This window comes from Nesoenas mayeri (genome assembly GCF_963082525.1).
Source record: "Nesoenas mayeri genome assembly, chromosome: 9".
NCBI lineage: Eukaryota > Metazoa > Chordata > Aves > Columbiformes > Columbidae > Nesoenas > Nesoenas mayeri.
This window is the reverse complement of record NC_137557.1, coordinates 13,134,849-13,161,873: the sequence shown is the minus strand read 5'-3', so window position 1 is coordinate 13,161,873 and position 27,025 is coordinate 13,134,849. Positions and strand designations below refer to the sequence as shown.

Sequence of the window (27,025 nt, the reverse complement as noted above, 5' to 3'; positions counted from 1 at the left end):
TATGTAAGCAAGGTGATAAAGTCGTATGAACGTGCCAAATGTGAGGCAATTCATTTGCAATGCTTATTTTTGAACAAGGAGCAGCCGAGAGCTCCATAAGTGGAGCTGGCTGAGCTTCTTTGCTGGAGTTCTCTGGTTTGACTGCAAATCAGCGTTCCTGAGTGATATAAGCCCGATAAAGCAGCCTGCATACCCATTTTGACCATTCAGTTGCATTTCTTTAAAATCCCAAATAAACTCTGAAGCTGAGGCAAGTGTAATAGTTACAAATCTACTGGAAGAAATCGTGGCAGTCACATTCAGCCTAGTGCTCTGCAAGAAGGTTTTGCCCTGAGCTAATGCTGCTGTTTGCGTTCAGGTGTAGGGTAGGATGGCCATCAAAGGACAAAAAAGAAGGGAAAAAGCTATCCAACCTGGCTCCCTTTTGAGCTAAGATCCCACAGCATCCTACATTCCTTTCTATAAGAACTGAAATATTGCAGGGATTACCATGAGATATAGCCCACAACAGCAGCAGTCTGAATACAGAATACAAAACCCCAGGAAATAAAGATAATTAAAAAAGAGTTATTCTAGACACACCCAGCAGGAGAAAGTGTTAAAAACCAGACAATTAAATCCTGCAATACTTCCTCTTTTGTAAGAGGATCTAGCTTAATTTGTGGGGAAATCCATGGAAAATGGTACGAAAAGCCTGGCAAAACCTCACTTGAACAGAAACAAGCCATTGGTATGCAAAATGGTTCTAGAGGAAATGTTACTCTTCAGTATTATATTGCTTTTTTGAGGGAATTAAAAAACCTCTGAAGTAGACTTTAGTGGCACTTGGAAGTTTTCCGGCCTACTTTCATGTACAGTTGTGATTTTTTTTTAAACAGATTTAATTGACACAGCTATACTGGCAAAGACTCCAATACACGTGCATTTCTATCAGTATCGGTTAGTATAGCTGTGCCTACTTTTAAATTCCTGCTTAATGCCAGAATCAGTGAAGGAGAAAAAACTTTCAATATGCATAAGGCCCACATTCTTAGTTGCTGCATTCATGAATATTTAAAGCATAACTCACTATCTGTGAGTCTCCCAAAACCACAGAGAAAATGTAGCGTACCAGAAGAACGAGAACAGACGTGCATTTATCAGGTCTACTCTGAGCTCCCGGCATCTGTCAGTGATTGTGTCTGAGTCATATATAAACACTAGTTGTAGAAGTTCTCTAACAGAACAAAATTAAAACCACCATGAAGTTGTCATGCACGTAACAACACTGTGATTAACTGTAGGTCTACATAGGACTTGTAACGTAGGTCCACATTTTAAAATATGCCTTAAGCCATTATCAAATCACATTTACGTATACCTACTTTTTACATTGCCAAAGAACAATACAATCAGAAGACAGAATAAAAATTAGCCAGTGAAATTTTTGTATAAAAAATAATAAATCTTTAAGACAAAAGCCAAAGTATAAATATCTAAGATATCTTTAGTCTTCAGTTAGCTCATCAAAACAGAATGCATCCTTTAGAACTTATGTTATAGATATGTTACACAGTGTATCTTACAGAAATGCTACAAATGGGAACCTACTGTCTCCATCATCTGAATAACTTTCAAATGAGCATTGCCAAATGTTGAACCTCCAACTAAGAAGTTTATTTGACAACAATAACTGAAAACAGAAAAAAAACAAATTAGAAAGTGCTTAACAATTTCCCTCCAAAATAATCCCAGACATCAATTAATCCTTTAAAGCCTTTGGTGCCATTTGGATAAGAGCTCTCACCACATACTAGCACGTAACAGCAATGGGTTGTCGTAACTTGGAGCTTCAGTGGTTAATAAAAATATTAATAACATCTCCTATTAGTAAGCTCAAACAGTTGTAACTAAAAACCATAATTCTAATGATGATCTCTGGAAGATAATGGTAGAAAGTCTGTTAATAGAAACAAAGCAATAGTCTAATTAAAGGAAAATAAAGCACAGATTTTTCTGTAATCCCAATTTACTCTTTAAATCTTCAGTTAAATAATATACATATTAATCTACCTGTCATAAACCTTCCTTTCAGCCAGTGTGTGCGCATTGACTCCTTTAGATCTAGGTCAGCAGTTCTCAAACTTTATGTCAGTTCCTCTTCTTTCCAGGAGTACTTTAGGGGCCCCCTGAACATTTCCCTACACAATCATATATTATGCATTAATTTGCATAAAAGACAAAATACATTATTTGCAGACACATACACATATTTAATTCAAATATACATCACTCTATCAGCCCACATACCCTTCCTTCCCTCTACAAGAGCTTAGGGATCTAGGTCTGTACATCAGGGGAGTAGAGCTGCAAAAGGGAGGGAACAGAAGGTACAAAATACATCCACAAACATCTGTACACAGGCGATGGGGATGTAAAGGCCTCAGAGCCCAAGCAGCTTCTGAGAGTGTCAGTAACCAGGGAAACACATATTTGTTCCACACAGAGTGCGAGAGAAGGAAGACGGAAGGAGACACTGCCTGGGTCCGCAGCATCCAAGTCAGAATCTCCTGCCAGAGGGACAAAGCAGGACCCCTGGGGATCCGTCCCAGAGTTGCCTGGTGGTGGCACTTCTCCTGCAGCAGCTCCTACAGCCTGCTCTGACAGCAGCTCATTGAGCAACTCACCATGTGCCTTCCTCAGACTACAGCAAGCCCAGCTCACATCAGTCAGCGGACAACTAAAAGGTGCTTGGAAGCTTCCAGTGAGGCAATGGGAATGCACTACAAGGAAAGACCAGTTAGAAGAGGTATCAGGAAAAAGAGCATCTGAGCTACGCTGTCCCTTCTCTCCCTCAGTCTTTAAAGTACACTTGTCTCAACCTGGCTGCAGTTTTCAGTCCCTTACGCCTTGGCATTTAGGAACCTGAACCCTGAGTGTTCTCACACCTTCTCAGGATCCGCTCTGAACCCCTATTTGAGAACTGCTGGTCTAGTTTAACTAGCAGCGTGCGAAACTACATACCTAACAACTTAATGCCCTCTTAGTGCATAGCAGCATACAAAGAGTAAAGTAACATGTGCTTCTGTTACCTCTGGCAAGAGTGTCATGCCATTGCATTTCAGTAGCCTGACGATGAGGATTTTGCTGAGACATCTATGTGGTTTACAGTATTTCCAGACTTCAAGAAAATACTACAGTGGAAGAGATGAGGGTAAGCTTACACAAGGGAAACAGGCTGCCAACCTACTCCTTACAAACAATTTACTCAAGACTAAAAGAAACTCAGAGAGCACAACTAAATGCATAGCATTTGACTGTTACTAGTGCTTCCACAGGCTCTGTGGAAACTTCTGTTATTTCAGTCCAAAAACTGCTGTATGTGGGGAAAAAACTTTCAGAATACAGCAACACAATTTAAATGGTGTTTGGACTTGGGTGGGTGCTGGGGTATTAACCTTAAATTTACATTATAAATTTGGGGAATATTTAACCTATCACAGCATATTTTACTTCATGTTTTTCCATGAACTCCCACTTCAACTCAAAGTACTTATGCTTTACCATGAACCCAATAATTGTTGGAAACTACAGAGGACTACCTGGTATAATTCAAAGGAACATTTTAAAGTCTTTATGTGGGGAAACCCCCGTATTTTTAACAAAACATCACAGTAATACTCATGCCACAGTGAAGATGTTGGCATATTACTGGCAGTTCTGTCACTGAGAAACTGTTGTTTAAACCTTCATGTTCACGCCCTAGGATTCTTTCAATGAATTGATCCGTGCACAGATTTTCAATGCAGGTCCAAGCTTAATATTCATTGCACTCATAAGGTGATCCTCCTTCAACAAGAGGAGAGCTTGTCCATCAATTTCTTGTGCTCTGAATTCATCTGCGATATCCTGACAACCTACAAGGCAACAAAGAATTACTGGGTGAGAAATACGCATTCTTAGGTGCAATGACTCTGTCCACGCTAGAGCTTTTCAGCTATACATTTCCAGTGCTTGCGCCTTTAGGTACATGCAAGAGTTCAATATTAGGACAGTAACTTCCAAGATAATCTGAAAGTAATTCTTCCTACAGCCACTAATTACACTGTAACTATTAGAGAATTACTCATTGGTAATTCCTAGAAAAGACAGCTTTCTCATTTCATTAAGACAAACAACCATCATAATCTCACAATTGCAAGAGACTGGCAAAATACCACTGAAATAAGAATCAAGTAAGAGCATTAATTTGAGTGGCTTCTTTCCATCAATAAAAATATATGCATATTGTACTGCTATGTACAACTCAGTGAGAAAATTCACTTAGCTACAATTTCCAAAAGGTGTTAATTCCATTTGTATGTTACCACCACTTGGTTAAGTAAACAGAATTTTGATTTATGGGCTTTAGCACAACTGTCTCATGAAGACATTTATCATCAGTTACACAGTGAATATTCTATACATAGCAGTAAGTCACTTCACTAGGGCAACTTTAACTAGTTGGAGGTGTTTAAAATTGCAAACTCTTTTCCTGAACATAAAATAACATGATCTCAGGTTACTGAGGCCTACAACACAAGAAAGGGAACTCTTATGGGTAACTGAGGGCCCCTTTCCACTGAAGAACACTGTGGAAACAAAAGGTTCCTCAAAAGATGTTCTGGACATCTGTTAAGCAGAAACAGCCAGTTATGCCTGGCTGTAAGGCAGCTCTGTAACATGGACAAACATCTTCTAACACCATGAATAAGAGCACTCATTGTCAGTTGTTTATTTGAAGCTTCTTTCCCCACAGCCACGTTTTTCCTGGTTTAAATATATTTATGTTCTCAATCCAGTGGTCTTTCCTTCTCTCTCAGAGAGAAGTTTGTTTAAAATCAAGATTACCTTGTTTATAGAATACAGGAAAAAACCCAGATCCAGCAGTTTAGCTTTATAGAAGAAACTTGCTTCTTTTTTAGTGACTTATATCAGGACAGGTCTTTCAAATTTTTCAGTTGTATAAAGGGAAAGAACTCTCTTCTTGCTTCTTCTACTGAATAAGCAGCAAGTAAGGAGAGAAGAAAAACATAAAGGGAAAAAAGTGTGGAGGAACAGCTCTAATTCCCCACCAGCTGGGCTGCAACAGCAGAAGAGGGACTAGTTCTATCAACATGGGATTTGTGCTGAGGGAATAAGCAAGAGGAAACAAATCACATTGCAGTTTTATCACCAACTAATGAGTAGATTAGTGCTGTTGCCACACCGCCTCCTCATCACATTGATGCTAGAAAGAAAGGAGCTTTACTGTTATAAAAAACTGGGGCAAGTTATTGCACATACCAGGCAAAGAATGTATGAAGGCCCAGACTTCATCAACAGTCCATACGGACGGGTCAGCTTGCACCACAGGTAGCAAGTCAATGCTCTCTGGCATTTTCCTAATTCTTAGTTCCCTAAGTTCACGTTCTCTCTCTCTTTCACTCTGTCTTCGCAGACGGGTGGTCATGGCAGCCGGAACAGCATCTTCATGAGAAGCCATATCTTCTTCTGCAGATGGATAAGTAATTGGAAGCTGGAAAATGCAGTACAAATATACTACAGTATTATATTTTATTTGTAATTCCCAAAGCAATGCCATAGTTTTAAGCAAATATTCCACAGACCTGTCTAAGAAAATGATCTCGTGACGCCCCATCAGGGCCACTCGGTCGACGCCCGCGTCGCCCAAGACTTTGGCTATCTGATTTCCGATTCCAACGACTGGTCTTGTCTGATGTAAACAGCCCAAATTTCTTAGTGCAACTAAGGCTGTGCCTAAAGAAGTAAGATATATTCAATAATGCACTAATAGCTTTTGGACTGCATTCAATCAAGTAACAATAAAATTACATTGCTGTCTACAGAAACTCTGCCTACTCAAAGACAACAACTGATGTCACAAAAAATATAACAGAAAGGTATCTCGAAGGCCATTTACTCAAATCTCTTGTCTTGATGCAAGATCAAGTACATCTAGATCATCCCTGGAAAATGTCCATCCTTCTGTTCTTAAAAATTTTCCATTACAGAAATATCTTTGCATTTTATCACACAGTCTGATCCTGCTTCTCCTGAATGTCCACTAAAAACCTAAAGCAACCTATTTTCTGCATCCATTTGCTCTACTTAGCCGATACCCAGTCAAAGGAAGAAGGAGGCAAAAGAGCCAAATCCCTTCTTAAGATTATTTCACTGGTGGCATCCCAACAAATACTAAGTCAAACACAGAGATTCCCACTACTTAAAATGAAAATGTCTCACAGTAGGGATTGAAAAAGCACCAGACATAAGGGAAAGGTGGTCTCAAGGCTCACTGATGCAAAAAAACAACTAAGTGGTGATTGGAAATGAGAAACTATTCCCCATTTCTAAAACATCTATGATTAAATACCAATTTTCCAGCTGCAATGATGGAAGATTTTACAGATGTTGACAATGAATTCTTCCTCTCTTAACCAAAACAAAATAAAAACCAGCATACTTAACCCAAAGAGAAACAGAAATCAGCCGTTTTCCTCTGCCAACCACATCCAAGAAAATGGCATCACTTATTATTTTCAAGAAAGGAGAACCTTTAGAACATACTAAACTATTTATGTTTGTGAATATTTCTATTTTACTCTATGCAAAAAAGGTTTTTTTACACTGTTACTGAAAACATTTAAGATTTTTTTTTGTCTATGCAGCATTTCAATTATGCCAAGATGAATTCAGTGAGTTTTTTTCTCCAGCATCACACAAAACTGTAAGAAAGCCCACCCAGCCCAGCATTCTTTCTCTGACATTTCTCAACATCAAGGGAAAGGCAATACAAATATGAGAAATATATAACTATTTGTGACCTATGAACCTCTGTACCGATTTCCAAACACTTAGTAACTCTTAATGGATTTCTTTTCAATGATCCCCATCACCTTCCCATAAGCCCAACAGCATTCATGGCACCCTCTGGAAAGAGGTCCACAATTCTACTGTCTATCTCCTTGAAACTTATTACAATCTACCATAGTCCCTTGTACTCATATACTCTACAAATTTGGGTAGAAGGCAGTCCATGTTTTACTGTTTATTTTTCAACATCAGATACTATTTGGGTGCTATTCCATTAACCGGATAGTGATAAGCAATAACTAGAGAGTACCTTTTGGCACAGGATGTGGAGCAGAATCTTTTTGACCGTAGAAACTTATTAGCATATCCCATTTTTCCACAAAATTCACACTTCAGAAGATCATTTTCTATTTCATCCAGTCCCTCTAAAGAAAGGAATGAGGCATAAAGAAATCAGTTTCACTGACACAAACTTATGTGCAAATTTCCATCACAAGCAGGCAGGAAGATTTTCAAATATCTCACATGTTTAATTAAATACTTTGATTAACAGAAAATGATTCAAAACTAAGCAAGTAATAGATTTCACTCTCTATAGAGAAAATTTTGAGCAAACTGAACCTAACTGAACCTTCAGTTAAGTTATTCAATTAATCAGCTTTTTTTGTTAAATTTCAAGCCATCCATGAGCAAGTATGCCCTCAAACATGGCGAATAATTAAAGAGAAGTATTACAGTCCTCATAAATTGCTTATAAAGAGCTCATTAAGGGAACTAGGCATTATCTATGAAAAAGATAAGCTGCATTTAAGAAAGAAAAATATTATCATATCTACCAATTTGCAGTCTGCTGTTGCAGAATATTATGATGTTATTGGTGAGATGAGGAGGGACTTTCCCTGCTCCCTGTGAAGAACTCAAAACACCAACTGAGAGATGCACCACTAAAAGTGGAAAAGCCCAAAAGAAGCTGTACAAGGCAACAAGGCAGCTCACAGGTTACATGCTGAATGTCTGTCCTCTCCTCTGCCAGAAGTGTATTTCATGGGTAGAGCATGGTTTGTACACAATTTAGAAGAATGCCACTACATCTGCAAAACAACTTGACTTCTGGCATGGGAAAAAACCCACCCTTATTCCCACGCACCATCCGTGAAATACATCACAAGGAGCACAATGGGCACAAACTGAAATGTAACATTTACTTAGCCTGAATGAGCACAAAAGAACTGCATGCCACATGGCCGCAGTCATGGACAAAACACGTTGTTCAAAAACACATGTTTCTCCAACATTTCTAACATACCCGAGTTGCTGTTTCATGTACTTTGCCTCTTGCTATTCATCTACACATTCATATTTTTAATTTTACATAGTTGCAAAAATTGCAAACTAGCTTTTTGCCCTAAACTCTTTGCTAAGCTCTGGTACCAGCTAATGCAAAGGAAGGTATCAAAGTTTATTTGAAAGATTATAACTATGAATTTGTAAAAGTCTGTTATAGTGATTTTAACTCACTAAACTGCTCGCTAACACTAACTACTGTGCTGACAAGGTAACAAATAAAAAAGCAACAGTGCAGCAAAGAGCTGAAAATACTGAAAAGGTTACTTGAATAACAAGGTATCAGGACTCAATGACATAAGTGAAGCCAACAAATCCTCCAGCAGTGTCAGACTGAAAATTACCAAGTCGCAACTCTCCAACTTCATAAACTGGTATCACACAGGAAGTAAAAACTGGAAATTGGAAACATACCAAATCTGACCCACCTTGCAACTGAAGCTGAATAAATACCAGAGATGCATCCTTCAAATAAATCATTCTGTCTCTAAAAAAAAAATAATCTCACTCCCAGATCAGGTCACATTAAGTGGAAAAATGTGAAAACAGAGTGAAGCAAAAATTGATGCCTTTTCTTTTGTGTATCAGGTGTTTCTACCATAAATGCAACCAGACCCTAATTTAGTAATCAGAAAATCTCCTTTGCTCAACTTCTGCATATGTGGATGTGTCTCAATGCTGGATGTTTCCTAGCTCACCTAATGAGGAGTTGCAAATTGTACACATAAACCTAACACCACCTGTCAAGAACGGTAACTAAAACCAAAAACATGAACCTTTGAATAATTCCATAAAACAACAGACAAGCCATCTGAAATCTGAGAAACAACGCAGTGTTAATACTGAAAAGTTCTTAGGGAATGCTACTGAAAAAGGAATTAAGATCTACTGTAACAAATTAAAGTCGGAATAACCATTGCAAACAGAGCTGCAAATATTTTAGAAGATACACCAGACAGCAGAAAGTTCCTTTTGTTTGAAATATATTGGGTGAAATAAGGCGCTAAATAAAAAAAGTTGTACTCTTGATCGTGCAACCAACTTTAGTTAATAGCAATTTACTAAGCAGAGTCATGAGCTTTGTGTGTAGAAAAAGCAGTATAATTCCATTAAGCTGTAAAAGAACAAAAAAAAAAATCTCAAACAAGTCATACAGTTCACTGGATGACATTTTTTCTTAAAGCTTCTTGTGCTTGATGCTTTAATGTCACTGGACTTGCCTCTCAATGAACTGCTTAATTGGAAGCACTCACTAGGAGATGATACCAAAAAATAACAGCAACTTTAAATTAAATGAAACAAAGATTTAGAAAACTTCCAGACACACTGCAACCCTCTACTATTCATACGCCAGACGCTTGCCTTCCAAAATTTAGTCTGTCATGCCCATGCAAAGGTTTGTGCATAAGGTATGGGCCTGAAATTATTTTACAGTAGAATATTGTGTAATATATTTTAAAAATGGACTCCGTAAAAATGGTTCCTTCATTTTTCCATGTAGACAACTTCATTACAACACAATCAAAAGAAAGTTACAGTTTAAAAGCAAAGCACTTAAAATACCTGCCAGTGCCTAAACTAGGCTGTTACTGCAAAATGCAGAACGGCTCAGGACCATACTGAGATATACCAGTAAATGCAATCATATAATCAGGCATAATTTAGGAAATCCTGTTTTATATTTCATTTTCAGGCATGGTTTCCAGAGTTTTTGACTTCAGTGATGTGCTTCCGAGCTAAACCAGCTCTTGCTAAAAATCCATGCTACAAGTAAAAATACACTCTTCGTTTTAAGCAAATACATATTGCCTGAGCAGTAAAGAAAATCAACCTGAAGCAAAAAATCCAACAATATCCACTTCGCTACCAACAAATACTCTTCTTGAATTCAGAATGCTTTGTAAAGCAATCTTTGACTTGGGTCTGATCCAATACACTTATGAGCAGTAATGGATATAAATCACTGGGGTAAAACTAATGCATCAGAATCTATTAATCTAGAAGACTGAATTTTGGGCTAATTTGTTTGCTGAGATACACATAGGATGCAGCGAACTTCCCTACTGCACTTCAGTACCATTCACCAAGGCAGAAACCACCGTAACAAACACCTGCCATCAGTGTGGCGATCTTCAGAGTTCCCATGAGAAAAGATCAGGGGCGTGGACTGTTTTAATTAAAAGACAATTTACAGTGCGCGTAGTAGGAAGTAGTCAAAGCACAGCTATGGTGACGCTTGCTACCGCTGCTCAGGACACACTGTCCAGACTTTTTCCAGCCACCTCCCATAATAAACCCTTCTTACCCTGCTCACTACAGTTTGATATGAAAGAGGGAAAAGAACTATTTTAAGAAAATGAAACTAAGAGTTGCATTACGACAAATTTAAACAGATCACTAAAACCAGCTCCTGGGCAACTGCTCAAGCTGTGGAAGAGAAAATCCAGAGGTGGTTGTAAAATTCTGGACTTTCAAATCTTGGATGAATTTATACAAAACGCGAGTTAACTTGGATTTTCTGGGCCATAGTTTAATTCCAATTTCATAATGCTCATGAGGTATCCTACATTTGGGCTTGAACAGTAAGTGTTGTAATACATCCAAAATAGTTGACTGCTGAGTCCTAAAAAGTCCATGATGATGATGATGATTATGTTGGGTACACATGGGTAACGCTACTGACACTTCTAGCTCATGAGTTGTGCTGGAGACTGCTGTGTTGTAAGGAGGACAAGTGCATAGTTGCTTGACATCTCTGTGCATCTACAGCAATTGCTGTTATGATGTGTAGCTAGTAAAAAACATTTGAAAATAGTTTCTACTAGAGATAGCGTAAAGACTGGAGAAAGATTACAGCAGTACAGATGGGATGGGATTCTGTAATACATAGAGAACAGAAGGGAAAAAATGGATATTTGAACAAAAACTACAAACCTTCTGCAATCATATCCTCTATCTCTGTGTCCGAGGAGTTGTCTGCGTGTTTTGTATTCTGCAAGTCTGATTCAACACACACAACACTCATGATTTGACCCTCCACTAGCAATCTTTTTTCTGCAGGCTGTTCTACCAGCAAAGATGAACGACTTACCTATTGCAATAAAAGTAAAGCAACAGTGATTAACTGAACAATGAGTAATTGAGAATAGTATTTGAGACTTAGCGGTTGTAATTGAGACTAGAATCACAGTTTCTATTCTGTATCAATGAATCGTCATTGTAAAGTACCAAAGCTTTAAATACCAGTTCTCAAATACAAAGATACATTCCTGCTCTGCAGAGTTTGCAATTACATTTTACAAAAGAAGAAACAGATTGTATCTAGAGAAATGAAGGCATGGGAAAATGAGACACATTAAATTAGTTAATAAGGCAGGCTCATCAGCCTGTGGATTTAAAATTTTCAACAGTAATTCTTACCAGACAAAGTACTAATCACACCAAGCTCAGTAAGGGGCTTGCCAGCACTTTGAACAATATTTTAACATTTTAACATAGACTCATTTCAGAGGTTTAAATTAAGCTATCACTTAAGTGGAGGAATCTAGGAGACAGACAAACTTAAAACAAACTTATTGCAAACAGTAGCCTAAAAAATCACTCTGTAGTTATTTCCAGATATAGCCTTTCTACTCAACTGTGTTTCTGTTTTAATTTAGTACCTTGTCATCCAGTGATAGTGGCAGGCCAAACTGTAGCATGAATTCCAATTATATATGCAAGATAATACAAATAGTATACAAGTACACTGAAGTGCTGTAAGAAACAGGTTACCAGTCAGGAAAAAAAAAAAAAAAAAGGTCAAAACCAGCATCTGAAAAATTATTCAAGGCCTATACAGCTACTGGCCACAAATAACATCATCTTTAAAAATAGTTTGTTTAAAAAATTAGTAGTAAAAAATTCACAGCAACTTTTAAACTTACAGGGAACGGCTCTAACCCCTCCTGAATCACAAAGCCTTCAATAACATGGGTCAGGATCTGTGGTTTAACAATAGCCTGTGGAGGTTTATTTTCTAGGCTAGGAATGCTATTGGGCATTGATGTGCTGTTGCTCCTTGTTGTTGCTGCTGGAAGCAATAGAGGTGGTGGTGGAATAGAGGCATGTGAAGGATCAGATGGAGATTTAATTACTGAGGCACTGACTGATGATGTCACTGAAGGTAATCCCCCATGTTCTGAAAAAAAAACCAAACATAAACCCCAAACAATTAAGTATATTATGCTTTCAACACTTATGTCCAACCACTGGCACAGAATTCTAGAAACAAGAGGCAATAAACCACTCATCCCTGCACCCATCATCCTGTAACACAGGATTTTCCCTACAGTTTATGGATTTTACTTTCAAAACAAGATGGTTTTCCTTGACAGACTATTCTACAAATGAACAGTTATCATGTAAACATTTTCTTCTCCTCACTACCTATTAATTATAAGCACAATTGGCCATTAATCACCTACACCGATCAAAAATCCACAACTGAAAAGCATAAACCAGTACTTTCAAACATTGGATTCTCAAGACTGAGCAACTGAGGTATTTCTAAAGAGATTAATTTATTTTCAGGGATGCTTTGAGCCTCAGAAACCTGTAAGGCTACAGTTTTGTACAACATCAAGCCACTAAGCACCCAGCTATATGTATAGTGTGTGCATACACATATATATATAGTATATATTTTTATATTCAGCACATCAGGGGAAGTTACATTAGTTTGCAGGACAACTGATATACGCACATATATATCTTCCATTTCACTGAAGAAAAAGATATTAATCCGTAGCTTTCACATTAGAACAGCTCCTTACTCCAGCATTTAAAGAAAATGGTGCCACAAAGAACTATACAATGTAGTTAACCGTCCTCATGGTAACTTCTGATTGCTGACCTCTACCCTGAAAAATCAATCTTCACAGCAGATCAACCAGCATATTTTGCCCATATCACACAGGTAGCACTTAAAAGAGTAACTGGAGTCTGACGCTCCTGTTTTTATTATAAAAGTAAATGCTAAAGAGCTCAAATATGCAATTTCTGGGCTACATGTTATCCAAACAGATATATAAGTTACATCTTCTGGACTGAATCATGTGTTCTATCACATGGCTTTGTAATATATTTCATATAGTTTATTTTAATTGAAAAGTGATACCGCTAAATTAGAGAAAATATCAAAGTAATAGATTTTTATTTTAAACAGTCAATAGCTAGTAGATGTTTTTAAGCAGAACAGCTACCTTAGTTGGACATCTCTCACCTGACAAAGGATCTTCTGAATTAAGTGTCTCTCCATTCCCCAAGGGTATAGCTGGTGGAGACAAAGTGGGGGGCGTAGGTGTTCTTGCCATATGGACACAATCTGATTCCTCAGGCATCTCTTCTTCACATACATTCTCCACTTGGTAAATCTGCATCCAACAAACTATTGCTTTAGAGAGATTTCCATTCTATCTTAATACCTTAAAAGAGTTGCATAAATATAATTTTTAAAATAAATTACCAGTTAGAATGTTTAAATATGCTAATCTCCTAATAAAATAATAGTTTCCATAACGCATACAAAAATCTGAATTCTGGGCATATCACAATGTCCATGAGAGCAAAATTATTTTGTTACAAATAGCAAAGCATCAAGAATTTTCCTATCAAATGGATCAGAAAACTTGATTTTTCAAATGTCTTATCTACATTGTTTACTGTATATTTATTTACACCTATTTAAACACTTCTGCAAAATGCAAGCTTCATAAGATAATGACAAGACTGCAAATAGTTCTCTATCTTATTCAGCAGTGTAATCAAACTGAGTATTATAGAAAAGTAATGCTCAGCATCAGTGGTTATAAAAGATTATAAGGTATTTTCCTCAAAACTGTTAAAGTAAATTTACTTGAATTATTTGTCAGCCAGTTTATCAGATTAGGATGCAAAACACCTTGTCAAAAGCAAACCTGGCTTCTACTCTTCTGTCCAATTTCTACATAAAATATCAGAGAGTTGAGATTATCATTACCCTCTCAATATAAATTGAAAATTAACAGCACATCTTCTTCCTTAAGCTTTTGGCAGCCTGAAAAAAGCCTACAAGAGCTGTTGATTCTTTTGCTCACATTAATCTCATTAGCTTGTTATCACTAAAGCATAGCAATGCCATCTTAAATGTCAGCATTATATGCATATCATTTTATTTCACTGTAGATTATTGTAGTGCAGTGTGAGTGAAGCTGAAACAGTCAACTATAAACTGCAGATGCCCAAGACTAACATTGAACTAAATTAAACGGCAGTGATGGGGAACACCGAGATAGCATCAAAAATTCCCCTGTTTTTTCTGAAGAGGATCTTTTCAATATTAGTACAAAATTAATTATCCAGAACTCTATTATCTTAATAATCTGCTACACACCTTCACTCTACCTATAGAGATGATTCTTCTACTCAAAATTTCAATTGCCTGTATTTTTATTAACATAAAGAGGTAAAAGCTTACAGTCCATATGGTATATTTATCAACACTCATTTTGATGTAAGCGTTGACATACATTTACTTGCTTTTTTAACTTTAAATACTCTGCAATTTCAATAAGAGATTAAGATTTTAGGTCCAAAAGTTACACTCTCATGAATCTTGGTTGATAATTCTTGACTGATAATCCATTACAAAAAGCCCCCAAAAAACAGAGGAAGATGTCTACTGTTTTCTTAAAACTCATTCCTGTAATCAATGAGTTTTCTTCTGGTCCTCTGTCTTAGCACCTAGTTTAGCTCCATCTGAAGCCAATGGGCCAGATTTACAGATCTTCAGAACAGCTGAAGATAAAGAATAAAGGACTTCAATATTACCACTTACCACTGGAGTTTCAATTGGTACCGATGGCTGCACTTGAAGATTTACTGCCACGGTCTGTGGTGGTGGAAGAGTTTGAAATGGCAGCTGGACCAAAGCTTCTGCAGCAGGAAGTTCTTCCTCAGAAACCAAAGTGTTTTGAACCAAAACCTGCCCCTGGGACAGAATTTCAGGCTGCACTTGTAAAGACGGCACAGACTGCAATGGCAGTTGTTGAATCTGGGTTGAAGATGCTGACAGCTGAGGAGGAGCTGCAAGAGGGATAGGTGTGGACTGCAAGGCTGAATATTGCTGGTGTGGTGTCGAGGACACGATCTGTTGGCCTGGGGAAACTAAGCTGGGCTGATCTACCGATCCTATCTGTACAGCCGGGGAAGATGGAAGCGGAAGGTGCGACGGAAGATTAAGTGGCTGTGCAATCGGTCGAACTGGACTGGTAGTTTGCTGAGGAGCAGCCTGCTCTGCCTGAAGAGCTGTTGGCACGAGGGAGTTGGCCTGTGACTGAATAAGTGCTTGAGGATGAATAATTATTGTGGGTGAGTGACTAGGGGAGTGAGAAGGTGGAGGGGACACCACTACAGACTGCTGAGCTGACTGGGATGGGGTAGGAGAGAGTGTTAGAGGTGGAGGATGGATGTGGATAGGTGAGCAATGAGACTGGACACCACTGGGAGCCGGAGGAAGACCATGGCTTGGGAGTGGGAGGCAGTGCTGGGATGGAGGGGGGTCCTGACCCGATGGGGTCTGGAGTGCAATGGGCTGGACTTGCTGCTGCTGTTGTAATATCAGCTGATGATGGGAAATCTTTGGGGGTGGTGAATGAAGCTGATGTTTGACTAAAGAATGAGGTTGCAATGGAGAATATGAAGCTGTGAGGGGGGAAAAAAGTGACAATTAGTATTTACTTCTTTAAGTCCCAAGAACATTATAAAAATATCAAAAGAAAGGATGTTTTACTTTAAATAAGACCAGCACAACTTTTTCAACCCTTCGGATCTATGTTTAGAAATATCTTCTTTGTCAGGATATATAACATTCAAATTACATTTAATTACAATAACTTTCTTATAGTTCCATCCTACCTGGTGTTATTAAGTGATGTATGCTTGATGTCCGTGTGACTGGTGTACTCCGACACTCTGGAGTTGGGCTCTCGCCTTTTCTATTGCTTTCTGAGGGATCTGGCTGGCTGCCCTTGGAGCTGGTTACAGGTTTACACAGAGACAGTGACGGTGCTTGACTGCTGCTCTTTGGTGGGCCATTCTGTGAACCTGACAATACACCCAACTTCTGACTGCGCAGTGTCAAGTTCTGAACCTGGGAAATGGGCAAAATATGAAAAAACAAACCATTTGAACATCTATGACAAACATCCAGGCAAAAATAGCAAAAAAATAACATTATATAATGCTTCTCATCCCATCTGATCAAAATATGAGAGAAGTTAAAAATCTGCATTTCAAAGTATCTTCTAAGCCACAAGATTTAGAGAACAGTGATCTTGAATCACTTCAGTGATAAAGAAAATACAGCAAAGTCTTTTTTCTTATTGAACTTTTAAAAGAGATGGAAATTGTTTGTTATGTTAATTTAAACTTGCGGTTTTTTCTCTTTTATACCTTCAAAGTGAATGACACAAGCATCTTAAACAAACACAATTCTATTTTTATACAGACACTGGAGAAGTGCAGTGGTCTGTAAGTATGTTTCCAGAGACTAACATAAACCAGAGCCTTGGGCAATCAATGGGACGAGAATCTGCTGTATGTTATCCATGCCTTAACAAACCTGAACCCTTTATTTCTTTATTTCTACAGCAATACTAATGCACCTTTTCATCATGACACCTCTAATGTCACATGAAACCAAAGGCTTGCCTTCTGAAAGGTAAATCAGTCACACGTTATTTTCATGGATTATTTAATGCCTCTTATACCATAGCAAGATTCTGTGCAGAATGATTCCAGCTTTCCAGTCCTACATGCTGAGGTAGAATTTTTTTTCAAGGATAAAGACTACCCTTGTGGCACTAATTTACTTCATACTTTACATGAAAAAGAGGACTAATTATTATCACCATCCACTATTTTTATTACATACTCCCTTCCTCATTCAACAATTAGTACTTGTGTAATGAACAGCTAGCTGACATCTTACTTCTCACTGTTCAGTGTGTTAACACAGGAGGCATCCAAATCCTGTTGTGGAGACAACAGAATTGTTTCCTTATTAGCATTCATGAGGCATTTACTGCAATCATATCTCTGTGAGTACAAATCAGCCTTCAGCACACCTTAACAGATCAGGTAACTACCCTGAGACATTCAGGGCATGCATGGGGAGGACATGTAAGAAAAAAGTATGGAAGCAGAAGGGAAAAGGTAAGTAGAAGTGTCAGTTTGCCTAACAGGCCACATTAGGTGTGCCATCCAGACAGTGCTAATCACTGAGGAACTTCTGAGTTTCTCCAGTATTTCTACATGGCAGACGATACTGCGAGATCACTATACTGTAACTTGACAAACATCTTGGCTAAGTGCAATATATACTTCTGGCTATATAACCAAATGCATTTTTTTCCTTATTAACTGGCATTGCCTACTTGTTCCAGTTTGCTCATAATAGTAAACAGACATTTCTCTAAACTCAGCTGACTGAAACCCTAAAGGCATATTTGTCACAAGGTAAGAAAAATAAAGTGTACCGGTGTTAAAGCTTTTCCATTGCCTCACTGACTACGGATGAAACTGGATCCTTGCAATGTCATCGCTGCTGTGAAAACTACCAGATAAGATAAACAACATCTGGCAGTACCGAACATTGAGAGGGGAGAGGAACAGCTTGAGTTTGACAGGGTCACCACAGCAGCTCCTCTGACTGAATAATGCTCTCAGGTGAGATTCTGCAATGGGCAGACTTGTGCAAAATGAAACTCTAAAAGCCTATGGTATGGAAAGACCAAGACCATAAGGTGATGAGCTTTACTGATGTCTCTACCTTGAACGCAAAAGACAAAAAACACAAATGCAAAAAGAGCTGCTTGCCCATCCAGTAACCTCTCTGCACTTTCAAACCTGATCTGCAGAATCTGGAGGAACGAGGCAGCTTTGATAAATGCTAATGAGGCATGCTGATACCGTGACTGAAGGAGCAGTCTGTCTTTTCAACAAAGGCTCAACTGATGAACTTAACCTTGTGGGCTTGCTCAACAACATCCTGCATGAATATACAGTTGGATTCTAGCAAGCTCTGACCACCTCACATACCTACTAGAAAAGCAAAGAGAACACAAGGGTCAATGATTTACTGTTATCTCAGAACAATGACATGCCTTTAAGGTCTTCAAATCTACTAGAATCTTCCGAAGGGGTCAAAAAACATAAGGTCAGAGAACATCCAAATGGTGTAATTCACTTGGATTTCCAAAATGTTTCTGAACAAGGTCCATTTAGCAAAGGCTTTTAAATAAACTACAATGATAGAAGGGAAGATCCCTCATGACAGCATAAATTTGTTACCTAAATGTTCACTTTCCACAGCAGAAGACTGTGACAAATATGTTCTGTAGATACCTGTGGTGTGCCATATATTTTTTCTAGATGATATACAAATATGTTGAGCAATGAAAGGGTGATATAAGTTCAGCTGATAACATGAAGTTATTCAAGAAAATAAGGATGAGAGCTAATTATGAAGACCTAAAATGTCATATCCACGATCCAAATTTTACATACAACGTGATCACCTCTAAATGTATGACGATGGCAAACAGAAGACACTGAAGTTGTACATAACCAGTACCCATTAGTAGCTTTTCTAAACAAGTAAAACTTAAGCATAATGTTTCCTTACTTTGCAGTTTTGGCCCTCTACTGGACATACACAGGCTCACCTGAGTAGCTGCAGACTGACAGGAGGATGAGGAAGATGATGAGACAACAGGAATGTCAGACTGAACAGCAGCCACGGTGGTTGCAGGAGTGAAAATGAGCTGTTAAACAAGAAAAAGAAATCTGGTAACAGACTGAAACTTTGAAAATATATGAAAGAAATGCAATATTTTAAAGAGAGATACATAAGTTGCAAGGCATTAGTGACTAAATTCTCATGCCACCTGAAAGTATAGAAAAATATTTCTAAATAACAGAAACAAAATAAAAACTGAAACAGTTAAGATTTATTTTGTGGAGAGGGGAGGAGAGTAGAGTGGGACAGGACAACAGAAGGACCAAAACCAAGCTTAAGAACTGTAAACTAAACTTACCATTTGAGCTCGTAGATACATTTGAGCCTGGCTTGCACTCAGGGTTGGAGAGGTGCTCCCCAGCAACATAGTCTGTTGGGTAATACTGCTGGTGGTGGTGTTGGAGGTCTGTGAACGGCTTATTATCTGTGCAGGTGTAGGAGAGGTGGAGAGGTTAATCTAAGGAAACAAAAATATTTCTTCTGTCATGGAAACTGATTCATCCTAGGCTCTAAAGCCAGAAAGCCTTTGACAAAAATGGCAGGGGCAGTTGAAACCTCTGAACTGTAAAGACGACAAAAATATATTGATCAAATCATCACAAAACAGGATACTAGCAAGATTGTACATTTTCATTCTTAAACTGCAAGCAACCGTTCTGCAGTAAATAATAATAACCTGTCTAAACAATGGTACCATGAAACTGAAAATATACCTCATAGTAACACACATTTACAAAATATGTAGCATGAGCTTGCAATATTTTAAGAAAAATACCTGAATTTTAATATTTAAGCATCTTTAAGTGTTTATACTATCTGACTGGACTGGTATCTTCTGTTATGCTTGTTACGCAACCTGAACAGGACAATTCTTTGTGCTGCCATATACAGATTTTGATTCCTCATTCTACACATGCACACTTAAAAATGACTGGAGGCTAAAACTTTCTACAATTTTGTATTGAATGCTCTTCAACAATTGCTCTTCTCAAATAAAAGCTGTTGTGCTTTCATGGTGGTGGGTTTTGTTTTGTTTTGTTTTGTTTTGTTTTGTTTTGTTTTTCCCTAACCAGTCTAACAGAGTTAAGTGCCCAGCTCTTTTTCATCACTTACTCAAAAGATTTCCTTGAAAAATCCCAGCCCAATTATCCTGTTAGTTTAACAGCAGACATCTTTAAAGACTTTCCCTCCTAAATTTAATGAATTAATTATTTTACTTCTAACAACTGTAAGCCAAAGCAATGCTATGACAGCTTAAAAAAATACACAGCTAAATCACTGAAGCTATGCACTGAAGTGACGAACATCTTGAGGGCATGATTAATAAGCAGGATGTCTGCAGGACTAACAAAGTCCTACTCAAGGCAACTGTAGAGCTATACATAAGAGATTGTGCAAATTAGATGTCTAAAGACGCCACTTAAAGAAATACAGCATGAACTGACCACAGAGCTGCTAATAACTGAAACCTGAGCATGTGCCTAGAATATGGATAAAATAACTGAAAGTGCATAAAAGATGCATGATAAAAGATGATAATCAATAAATGAATGAATGCTATAAACATTTAATCATTTTCATATCTATATATGTAAGCAGTGACTTGGATTCTTTAGATTTGGTGCTCTTTAATCACGGATACACAGAATTATGATTTTAACCTACAATAGCACCCTGAATAAAGAAACTAATGTGAAAAAATTCAATAAGAACTCATGTAAGAGATGAAAGCTCAGGGAGTGACTCCTGCAGTGGTCTGAACAGTCACCAGTGCTTGTGGAGCAAGCAGCTGCCCCCCAGAGCACCAGGAGCGGGCTGAGACTGGGGAAGCCTCCAACCCCAGTCAGCAACACGCAACGCGCATCGAGATGACTGGTGGACACTGGAAGTGCAACCAACACCTATTACAGAATCATCACAACTTCTGTTTACTTTTTCTCTAATACTAATTTTAACCACATGAATTTAAATACTAAAATATTTTCTGGTTTTCCAAGTAGTTATATACTAACCACGAGGGGTTGAGAATGGATGGAGGGCTTTGTTCAGTTACGTACCGAGGTCTGCGACATGCTTGACTGCTGAGTGACACTCCCAGTGGGGGAAGTACATTGCCTCCCACCTGACAGGCTTGCCTAAATAGCAAGAATACGTGTCAAATATTGAAATCAAAAAGTGTTTAAGTGATGTTCATATTATTGCATAAACCGTCAGAAATATCCCTCTCTACCATTACCTTTTTTCTGAGGTAACAGCAAAAATGCTTTATTCAGGGGAATTAGTTTTCAGCAAAGTGTACTCTGCACTATGGAATGCTGCCTGCAAGGTGCTAAATGCCTTGAATTCCTACCCAATTTCAGGCACTCAAATTCTTGCAGATCAAGACTTGAACAAAAACTATCAGAGGTAAAATCTATCAAACTGTTAACGATGGAGCTAACTGATCAGGTCACTACCTATGGTGCTCAGAACTTAAAACATGACATCATTAAAAACTGTCATTATTAAAACTCACATCATAATTTTTGTTATTATTACAATGCTCTAAATATAAAACAAACTTTATAAATGCTGTAATGAACACCCTCACATTCTAGAATGATACTTTACGTATGCACATCTATGTTATATGTATGCATATGTCATACATATAACAGTACACTATTCCAGCCCTTCAGGTGAATATAGGAAAGTGACTTGGATTTCTGCATTGATAGACTGCAATCCAAAACCTCCTAGCCTTCCCCAGTCTGATTTTCTTAGCTCTGTCTTGTTAAATGTATATGCACACACAAATCCAGCACAAAAAATGACAAATCAATATATTACCACGATCTAATGGAAAAGGTATAGAAGAAAAAGCCAGGAGTATAGAAGAGTCAGTCCCAGTACTGACAACAAACAGCTATATACCTGAAATCTTTAACTCCATTTTAGCATTTGCATGTGTAAAATCATTAACAACTACCTATCTCTGCAAGATAATATCCTCAATCCATGGTCAACTGAGGTCAAAGTAAATCTTTCCACTGCTTGAGTTTTCAAAATGGGTCTCCTTTGGGGCTCACCAATGTTAAAAGCTGTGCTTCAGAAATGAAATGTCTTTTACTTCCTGTATTTCCACACTCAAGAGTTAAAACTGAATTGTGCCATTACTTATAATGAAGCCAGATTTGTGGCGAAACACACTAAGACAGCAGGTGTTCATTATTTTTATTTTATTTCACTACGATACATTGCTATTCATTGCTTTCCCCATCAACTTTTAGAGAAAATCATGGGATGAAGATTGTAGTAGTGTATTTTTAATATTTATTTTATTACTGTTTGATGAGTTACATGATGCACTATAATGTATGCAATAAAGCATGGAATGGTCGCCTGCTGGAGCATCTATAACACTCGACCAAATCCTCCAAACAGTTTGGAGGGAAGATACAATTTAAAATAAAGAAGTCATTAAAAACAACAGTGAATTATTGTGAGGCATTAAGCTCAGGCACTTAACCTGTTATTACATTTGACAACGCTCTAGAATTATAGTCCTACTCTAGAAAGTAGTACACCATTGTTTTTTCAGCAATCTTCACTCTCACCTGTGGTACAGTTGCCAGACTCTGAAATTGGGTACTGCTTAAATGCTGCTGCTGCAAAGCAGCAGTCTGCAGCATTAGATGCTGCTGTTGGGCTGCATACATCTGCTGGAGGTACTGAGCAGCTGAGCTAGGAGGACGATGCAAGGCCTGCTGAATAACCTGTGATGAATCAGTAGGTAATTAATTACAATTACAAAGTACATACCATGCTGACATGATGCTGAAGTTTACCTTTACAAGGAGATAAAACCAAATAAATTGTTTTCACGCCGATTATGTAATACTGAACTCGTTTCGGCACTGTTCTCAACCAATTCTCAGAACAGAGTCACCGTAAATGTATTCATGTTTTCAAGGAAAGCCTGACAATCAGCTGACAATACAGCATCATTCATAATGCAACATCCAAGCCTCTTGGGTTCTTGTCAACAAGTCCTTTTTGAAACATCCAAATAGAGTCTGAGGGACTCTACTGCTAAACCAATGTACTGTACAGAGTTTGAGGGGACCTAATTTAAAGAACAGCATGAGGGGGCTGGATCCAAAGCAGCAGTTATACACGGATACCTCTAGATCCCTGTAGTCAATGTTGGTCAAATGAACAGCTTTATTTTGTGGTATTTTGTCAAGTATTTTGTTAATAATCCATACTCCTAGGGAATGGAGAAAAAATCCAAACTTTCAAGCATAGCATTTCCCCCTCTATTGTCTGGGATGCTGGCCTGCACTCTGCACTATTCTTAAATGGTCTGATACCCTTTGGCAAACAATATCTTCTGAAAACCAGTAAGTCAGGTATTGAGAAAGAAGACGGCAATTAAGAATGGAAAGTTAATCTTGTGTAAAGTATTGCACAATGCCTGCACTGTACAGGAAAGGAAAGAATACCTCACAGCCCTGGACAGTACCTGGACAGCATGTCTGTCAGAGCCGCTGTAGACAGATATCTGTGGCAGCTGTGTCCGGGACGTGGAGGTGGTTGTGATAGTAGTTGTAGAAGTAGAACATGTTGTTGTGTTTGGTTCATTCTCCATAGCTGGTCAGTGTTCGTCTAGCCTGGCAGAATTGAAAATAAAGCCGCTTATAAATAAAGCCAGAACATTCTGATTTTAAAGGAAAAAAAAAAAATTAAAAAATCCAAGCTTCACTGAGAATAATGGACAATTCCAAATGTATAAGCTCGTAGGATTTACTACTACTTGATGGGGTTTGTTGAGGGATGTGGTAATAACCTTCTAAGATCCATCAAGAGTAGCAACAGGGGAGCAACTTAGGAATACATGCAAGATTTCCAGCAAGCTACACAGGAGCACTGCCACATCCCTCCTCCCCACAGCACAGCTGACCATTCTGGACTTTCAGCCAAACCTGTTCTTGGCAAAAATCACTTGTGGCACACTCTATTTGGAAAGATACAGAAAGGATGTAGAGAAAAATTGCTTTTACTTTTTACAGCAATACCTCCCAAAATACAGCAAGAGTCAAGGAAGAAACTACTTATTTAAGCAACTCTGATGGTTCTTCCACAGCCTTATGAGACTTTCCTCTGTTGCAGAGTACAATCTCTCTCCCAAAATATTGTCATTAAAACTGAAATTAATCACATATCTCAATATATGAGGGGTGTTTAGTTTCCTTTTCAGTATTAGTATTATGATTAAAAGGAAATAGCATATTTGCAGTTTATTGCTTTTAAAAGGATGTTAAAAAATGGGTGGGGAGAAGATACATTTCCTTCTTAAAATAAAGAACCCAGACAAATAATCACTGAGAGGGCTGCAATGTACAAGTTAAAAAGCAGCATTGCAAAGTGCTTAACAAACCACCCACTGGATGCTGTGGACAGCAACATAATCAGGATTTTCACCTCACACAGCTGAAAGCAGAATGCAGCACTGCCAGCTGCTGCCCTCACCTCTCAAACACGACTACTTTGCAAGTACAGAACCACACATGATGCTGTAGTTCCTGAGTACCTGGAATAACTGAACTTTAATAGATATATGGTCACCTAAGGACCTCACGGCTATCATATTGCATACTTGCATAAGCTTTACCATCAAAGAAACTTCATTGCAATAAAGTGTAATTTAAAAACAGAGATCTCTACTATTAGAACTGAATAAAAAATATGGCTTTGTTGTTTAAAATTCACATCTATTGTGCATTATTGGTGCCACTTGCCTACCTACATCAGAGCACAAGCTAACATACATGGGCTAACCACTTCAACTGCAATAAAACCAGCATCATTTCTAAAACCACTTTACATCAATTTCACATAATGCTAATGAAAAGTACATTGAAAAAAAGTCCTGTCTCCTCCAGAGGACATTAAACGCACATAAAAATATTGACACCTACAACTCGTCTATCTAGTTTTAGCAGAAAGTTATGCATCTGATTAAATTAGCCTAAGAAAACAACACTGGATGTCTAATTTCCTCCATTCTAAGCCACATTTTAGATGTATTATTAGTGAGAAGTTCAGTGTATCCCACTCTACAAGCTGTTACATCAGAACTTCACCCCATGAGAGCTGTTAAGCCTTTATCTGAAATAATCTTATTTTCAAAAATAATTTTGTCATTGCCCAAGTTGTTCCTGCAACAGATGTACAATGAAAGAGCCCCTAAACGTCTGTTCAGAGTGGCCTGGCACTGAGGCACATCTCCCGATCTGCTCTAACTCCTCGGAGCTGGTGCAACACATTTTCTTGCCACCACTCTGTCCTACGGCAACACCAGCACCACACAGCGCAGCCCTCGGCAGAAATCGCGTGCCCTCTTTCGGCTGAAGGCACAGTCAAGTGTTTCGACAGATGACACTTGTTAGAAACCCCTCCTCTCTTTAAGTGAGAAGTGGAATGTTTAGGGAGAAAATACAGAAAATGTGGTTGTTTTTAACAAGAAAACCAAGAATCCATTACAATTTAGCAAATGGATATTTTATGCCATAGGCTTAAAATCAGACTGTCTTTATAGTGAAGCTTTCACTTCCTTTACAACGTTGTATATGCGGAGACCACCTTTAGTTATTAAAAAATATCTCAGATACAACTGAAAATAATCTTTCGAGATTGTTCATGTAAGTATTCTAAAAAGTAAAAAAGGCAAACCTCCTATATTTGTAGTAAAGTCCATTTTGTTAAATGTATGACAAGGATGTTGCACGTGAGTAACTTAAAAGTCAAAAGAACCTCTGTAATTCAAAGTAAGTTTTAGAAAATGCACTGAACTCTAGCTTTAAAAAATGACTACGCATTTGAGCAACCACAAAATACAAAGCACAACAGAAAACGATATTGAAAATAAGTATTTATTCAAGTAGTAATGGTATGAGACACCACATAATCTCAAATTACACTGTGCATAATGTAAATATTCAGAAGTTTTGTTCTCTTTATTTTTTTTGGTCAAAGTAAATATGTAAATTTTAAAAAATATCTGCTATTCCATATTGATAACATTAAACTACCTTCACAGTGGACACAAACGTCACTACCCACGTTTCAGAAAGTTTGACTTTTGGTGAATGTCATGGTAACAGCAGTGCTGAGAATTTGCAACCATAAATGGTATCTGAAAACAGTTTGTGGTTGTTTTTTGTTTGTTTGTTTAAATATAGTTTATTCTTATTCTTTCCATTCATGACCTCTCCCTATGCCTGCAAGGGTACCAAACACAGAAATTTAACGAAAATTTCCTCCAAGTCTATTCCCTGCAGGCATTTTTGTGTATGACTGAAGGCTCTGAAGTAAGTTCTCTCTCTTTCCCCTCACTCTAGCTACAATCATAGGCCAACCTTGCCCAAACCCTGGGGCTTGTGTTTTTGCTTTAAAAAAACAAAACAAAACAAAGCAAAAAGCAGATAAACAATAAAAAGGGAAGTGGAAACTATGCCCTATGGACGCCTTGCGGTACAACTCGCACGGAGCGGCCCCGCGTGGGGCAGCCCGGCCCGGGCGCTGAGGGACCCGGGGCCGTTCCGCGGGCAGCGCCAGCGTCGCCCGGCGGCCGCGGCCGGTGCTCCCGCCGCGCTGACCCGCCCCCTCAGCCCCCACACCGGGCCGCGGCCTCGCCCAGTCCCGCCGCCAAAACTGGCAGCCACACCGCGGCCCAGCGCCACCGCCCCCCTCAGCGGCCCCGCAGGCAGCAGCCGCCGCCGGGGAGGGCGGAAAGGTGGGCGAGAGGGGAGGCACCCGCTCCCCGAGCAAGGCTGGGCCGCCGCTGGGGCGCTGTCAGTGTGCGGGGCGCTGTCAGGGCGCGGGTCCCCGCCTACGCGCCCCGCCCCGCCGCGGCCCGGGCCTGCCGCTGCCGCTCCCCCTCCTCCGCGCGTCCCGCCGGGAGACTCGCCTCGGACAAGCCGCTCACTCCGCTTCCGCGATCTTCTCGCCTCCCTCAGGGGGAGGCGCCGCGCAGGCGCGCTGGGC

The 27,025-nt window shown here is 38.8% G+C and overlaps 1 protein-coding gene across 1 annotated transcript; it reads right to left on the bottom strand.

Annotated features, from left to right (window-relative positions):
* Nucleotides 1-1,151: 1,151 nt before the first annotated feature.
* PHC3 (polyhomeotic homolog 3) lies at nucleotides 1,152-24,040 on the bottom strand. The gene is made up of 14 exons (XM_080349638.1): nucleotides 23,502-24,040; nucleotides 22,594-22,752; nucleotides 21,055-21,132; nucleotides 19,296-19,454; nucleotides 18,924-19,022; nucleotides 16,114-16,348; nucleotides 15,035-15,900; nucleotides 13,442-13,592; nucleotides 12,105-12,358; nucleotides 11,113-11,269; nucleotides 7,145-7,259; nucleotides 5,628-5,778; nucleotides 5,305-5,536; nucleotides 1,152-3,896 (listed from the first exon to the last, which is right to left on the bottom strand). The coding sequence occupies exons 1-14, from the start codon at nucleotides 23,625-23,627 to the stop codon at nucleotides 3,742-3,744; spliced, it is 2,937 nt and encodes a 978-aa protein (XP_080205764.1). The 5' UTR covers nucleotides 23,628-24,040; the 3' UTR covers nucleotides 1,152-3,741.
* Nucleotides 24,041-27,025: the final 2,985 nt, after the last annotated feature.

Coding starts and splice junctions, on each gene's coding strand:
- PHC3 (XM_080349638.1), bottom strand. CDS start 23,627: ATGGAGAATGAACCAAACACAACAACATGTTCTACTTCTACAACTACT. Junction 21,133..22,593: donor GTCTGGCAACTGTACCACAG/GTGAGAGTGAAG, acceptor CTTGCTATTTAG/GCAAGCCTGTCAGGTGGGAG. Junction 16,349..18,923: donor GTCAGTCTGCAGCTACTCAG/GTGAGCCTGTGT, acceptor CCCATTTCCCAG/GTTCAGAACTTGACACTGCG.